Source organism: Lottia gigantea (assembly GCF_000327385.1).
Source record: "Lottia gigantea unplaced genomic scaffold LOTGIsca_34, whole genome shotgun sequence".
Lineage (NCBI taxonomy): Eukaryota > Metazoa > Mollusca > Gastropoda > Lottiidae > Lottia > Lottia gigantea.
In genome coordinates this window covers 237,290-243,059 of record NW_008709146.1, presented here as the reverse complement: position 1 = coordinate 243,059, position 5,770 = coordinate 237,290, and the positions used below count along the sequence as shown (strand labels likewise).

At 30.8% G+C, this 5,770-nt stretch overlaps 1 protein-coding gene across 1 annotated transcript; it reads left to right on the top strand.

Moving 5' to 3' along the window:
- Positions 1 to 301: 301 nt before the first annotated feature.
- LOTGIDRAFT_216599 (hypothetical protein) lies at positions 302 to 4,022 on the top strand (the record flags this gene model as incomplete). The annotated part of the gene is made up of 4 exons (XM_009058412.1): positions 302 to 525; positions 946 to 1,205; positions 1,537 to 1,725; positions 2,667 to 4,022. Coding segments are annotated over 4 exons (1,891 nt in total), but the record flags the coding sequence as incomplete, so codon positions are not given.
- Positions 4,023 to 5,770: the final 1,748 nt, after the last annotated feature.

Here is a 5,770-nt window from a genome sequence, read left to right as displayed (position 1 = left end):
ATTATTGTAGGAACACGTAATAAATTGTCACGACAGTTCAGTTTACCAACACCATTAAATTATACTGTAGGTAATCCTGTTTATACCAAAGGTATAGATATACAACAGATTACTGTACCAGGTAGGTACCATTTCATATTTTCAACCTATTCTTGTAGAATGCAGGTCAACTTATATCACAAAAAGTGAAAACCCCTTATCATTTTCTAAGAAAAAATCTAATTATTTTTTTGTCTGTTTTTTTTGGAAAAATGCAAGTATTTCCATGTCGGAAACATATTCAATGATTCAAGATGTATAGTATGTTAAATATATTGTTGTCTGTTACAGGGATTGGTGATTTAAGTATGTGGGATTTCTCTGGTTATGAACCATATTATATGTTATATGATCATTTTCTGGGTGATACCAACTGTTTACATGTAGTGATGTTTAGTTTACAAGATTCTTTTGATGAACAACTAGCACAAGTCATATTCTGGTTAAACTTTCTTAAAGCTAGAGTTCCACCTCAATTTCCTCTTGGTAAATAGAATTTTCTTTTGTGTTTTAATTTTGTGTCTATGTCCACATGACAACTTAAATCTGAGATATCAGAGATAGGTCCAGATACAAAATGGCACTTTTAATGGGAGTTAGTCACTTTTTTATATCACTAATTTTTTAGAATTTTCACCATGACAAAGACCAAATTCAAAACTAGCAATCTGAAGAAGGAACGCCAGTTAATTGTAAGATTTATCTGTATCTATCTGTATATCATGTCAACTAGTACAAATGTATCTTAGAGTTTTTGGAATTCAGAATATATGTATCATTTTAATGAGTAAAATATAGTCTTGCTTTAGGCTTCTGAAATCAGTTATGGGCTTCTATCATTGGAAATCTCAGTTAACAAATGATATTTTTCTTTAGAACTGCTAACAAATTACCTTCATTTTATAGGTTACTGTGGAAGACTACAAAATACAGCCAAAGTTCTAATAGTAGCTACTCATGCTGATAAAAAAGGTTGTCCTAAGAACAGTAAAGGAGAATACGAGTCTGAAGGAGGGGAAATAATTCTAGAGAAAATATTACAGATGTTTCAAGCCGATCTTGATATTATTAATAAATTATTTGTTATTGATACAACTAATGCCAGTTCTGCTGATTTAAAACTTCTCAAGTCTCAACTGAGTGAATTAAAGTCAGAGATTGTTTCAGTGAGTTTCTTTTTCTTAAGTTTATTTGATGTTTGCTTTATTTAGTACGATTAGTACTGTTTTTACAGTAGGGTTTGATTCAAAACATAAACGCAAACAGTCAACTTTTTTTCATGAAGTTCAAGTGGTTATGATGACAGTACCAGTTCTATTATTATTTGTTCTTACTCATTATAAAGCATTACACAATTATCTTGCTTGACTTTTGTGTTAAAAATCATTAGAAGATGAGATCCAACATGGGCTCCCAAAATATTTAACATACATATATAATTTTGCTTTCCTGTAAATTCTGAAAAGCAGTACTAAATTTTTCTTTTTTTTTTTTTAGAACTTACCAAAGTCAAGTGGTTTTCTGGATGCTGTTGTTGCTCAGTTACCATTATGGAAAAAGAATAATGCTTCCTATCCAGTGTTGTCATGGCAACAGTTTGTAGAATATACCAGATTAAAAGTCAATCCATTAGCTTCAGAAGAAAATATGAAGTTACTGGCTGAACAGCTTCAACTGACTGGAGAGGTAATTGAAAATAAATTATATCTTTTCATTTTGCCTTTTGAACAAAATAAAGAGTAAGGTTTGACAATGAAGGGTGATTCAACCATGTTTTAAATGTGGAAACAATGTGATAGTTCAAAGAAATCCCATTAAGGGAATGTAAACATGTTTCCCTAAATTTTTCATGTGCAATTTTCAATCAGACATCTGTGGTTCTTGCAATTCCACTAAAACTAATGTCTTTGATGATGTCACTAATCGCAAAATATGCTTTATCACATATGACCTGTCGCAGTTAGTGATCACTACAATAGCATTTAGGCCAACTTATTATTTTCATTTGTTTGTTAGGTCTTGCATTTTATAAGGAAACCAGAAGTGGTAATGATTTCGTATTAGTTTGAACCTTGTACTGTTGTTGTCCAAAGTGTTGTTGAAAAGCACAAACATTTTGTTGAAATATTCACTCAATATGTGTATAACTTATTCTTTGTTTATAATACACATCTTGTCCATTTTGTGTGAACTAGATAATACAGCACTATTTTCTGTAATTATGTGTAGTGTTTTTAATGTATAACATGTATCCACTGTAAATCGATCCCTTTCCACGTGTTCTCCACTTTCTGCCTACTAGACAAATTAATTCTTTCTATGAGAGTTCATGTTTTATTTCAACATGGTGTAATCTCTTCACGATCAGAGGCAGATCCATTTAATGAAAAACTTGTTAAGCAGAGGGAACAAATTATTTTTTCTTTTGAATCAAAGATTCATTAAGTATTTTGACAAACATTTAGAGCATTTAAATTTATTCGTTTGTTGCAGATTTTGTTTTTTCAATATCACTTTTGATATTGATATTGTATATAAACCAATTTGTTTTGTTCACTGTCTCGTTATTTAGACCATTGGAAAAGTTTTCTTTCTCTTTCATAATTTGTATATTAATATTTTTTCAGGTTGTTTATCTTCAAAGTCCATTTGTTCAAGATTTAGTGGTGTTTAATCCGAAATGGTTATGTTCAGATGTAATAGGTCATCTAATGTCTCATGACAAAATAGTGCAATCTCGTGTGACTGGATGTTATTCTGTGGATGAATTTCATTTGATGTTTCCAGAAACTGAAGCAATAGACTTATTAACTGTTCTGGAAGCATTAGAATTATGTACACAGTGTGATAACGAAGGGGATATCGAATATGAATTTCCTTGTTTGAATCTGCTGGACACTCCAGAAGACATCTGGAAAAAGGATTCCAATTTACAAAGTGACACTATTTACGGTGGTGTAAGAATACACACTAGTTTTCAATCTGGCTCTCAACTCAAATATCTTTTTCCCAGAGTTCAAGTGTATTTGCGGAGAAATATGTTACAAGAAACTGACGACCCTGAAATTGACCTTTATCAATGGCATCATGGGAGTAAATATTGTTGTGGCGATTTAGAAGGATTATTAGACATGGATCGTAATGAACAATATTTAGAAATTAAAGTGCGGGGACCTAGAGATGCCAAAACTTCGTTATTTTTCTTCCTTGATGACTTTATTAATATCGTGGAACAAGTGATTGAGGAAGTATGTCCTGGACTCTGTACTGAGCGTTATACATTAAGTCCCTCACAGTTAGGTGATCATGGTAAAATCATTCGAAGTTACTCTCCAACGGAAATTTTACGTATGGAATTAGAGGGTCGAAACTCAGTTGTATTAACTGGTAGTGTAACTGAGAACTTTATTGATATTGTTTGTTTTGGATCAGAAGAGGTACTTAACAGTATTACATTAGGTATAGATCTTGATATCTCCCAACTTTCACTTCATTCTCGCAGGTTATTAAGTTATTTATTAGATCCATCTGAACCAATGGGTCGTGATTGGTGTTTATTAGCCATAACGCTTGGACTTTCTGACTCTCTGCCAAAATTAGAAGCAGAACCAAATCAAGTCAGCCACACAGACAAAGTGCTAGATGAGTGGTCCAAACGAGAACCTGCAACAATCAGGAAACTTATCTCAAAACTAAAAGAATTTCATCGTATTGATGCCATTGAAGCGATCTTGCGAACATCTTCAACATTCAAAATTCTAGGATATGAAGATCAAAGTACTGATGATAGTACTGCTCAGACGACTGATGCATCAACCAATACCTTATCTAATTTATCTAGATGATAATCAACAATGAGATGAAACAGCTTCTCTACTGTGTTTGTGTCTGCTATATTCCGGTGTTTGCTTTTTGTTTGTTAAATATAAAACCCAACTTTACAATACTCATAGCTAAATCATTTCAAGAAATCTGACCAGTTGATAATGTCATATTGTCCTATCATATTCTTGGGATTATTTATTTATGATTATTGTAGTTATGTTGAGGACAAAGTTCCTTATGTCTTTTAGTGTCTTGTTTCAAAACTGTTTAGAATCTTTGCCAATTCATATACTAAATTAAAGTAGAATCATAAACATACCATTTCAGGCAATTGTCAAGAAATTAGATAATCCAAAGTACATTTCACTAGTATTCAGTAATTGTTTTTGATAAAGATGTATTAACTTAAAGCCACTTTTTCTGATCCAGTAATTTCTAGAATTATTAAGATGGTTCATCCAACAAGATCTTGACTGTTTGGTGCTTACAGTAATACATCTAAGATAAGAATGTAGTTTGTTTTTGATTCAAGATTTTATTTAAATATGACAAAAAAAACTTTTTAAGAATTTTTTTTCAACTTCTGTTAGACTTAGTTAAAATGAAAAAAATGGGTTTTTAGTTCTTCATAATTTTATACCTACCTTTCTGTATATTAATTCTCTACTCAGGAAAACCAATAAAGACTAACCATTTTAAGTAGTCTAGATACATGGCTATGCATTCATCAAAATACGTCTTAAGATTAATATAGATTGAATTTAATGAACTTTATAAATATATAATATAAATGCATAATAATAAGCAAAAAGGAAAATTGGCATTCTTTATTTTTAGCAGGGACTTGAATGAGTTTTATGTTACCATTATAAAAATGATATTTATTAATCAATCCACCTCTAGCTCAAACAAAAACTCTAAAGCTGGGAATAGACGAAGCATGGTGTCCAGTAAGCTGTAGGATTTTCAATACAGTAGGAAATGGTAGAAGCAAACTCTGCTAGGAAAGTATCCGGATCCATACCTCGTGTATTCTCTGCTTCCATTTCTTCTGCTTAAAGCACCAAACATTACACTAGTTTCAATCCATGCCATGTTCATGTTAAAACATAATTGTCTGTGATAATATAACCCAGTGTGTATAAAACCTTAATATATGCAAAGTCTTCAACCCAGCTTATTTTTTACTATATTCTGTATAAATTGTATAGTAATTGTACTATTGTTAACCTGTGGTTTGGTTATTGGTTGTGTATTAAGACTTTTTATGTGTTTTGTATATCGCCAATTTATCATTATGCATTTACTATTGTAGATAAATTATTTATAATACAAAATAATAAACAAACATAATTAAATTCTTGGAAATTATTTTATAGAAAAAAAAGAATGATACTTCAACTTGTATGGTTGAAATTGGGTCTAATAACGGGTTTGATATGGACCAATTAACTTGGGGACAGCAACATTCGGATTGAAATAACTCACAGAAAAGGAAGTAGAATATGTTATCACAAAAATTGAGATTACTCAATTCATTTTCCTTTAATTTCATGCAAATTGGCAAATATATTTTTCAAAAGTCATCTTTTACCATATAAGTGTAATATAACTGGATTCTATTTAGGTATGCAGTGAAATGTAATTACACACAAAAGGTAAAATAAAATTTGTAAGCAGATGCCAGCATTATTTCAAATCCAGTATACTGCCAGCATTATTTCAAATCCAGTATATGATATGTTTGTAACAATTATGTAGAAAGTTTAGAATTTAATATGGACAAAAGGACATGCAAACAGTTTTATTTCTATCATGATATGATTGTGAAAACATCTCAACATTAAATAAATAGGATATATCTTCATAGATTTGAAAATCAAAATATATATTTTCAAACAGCAAA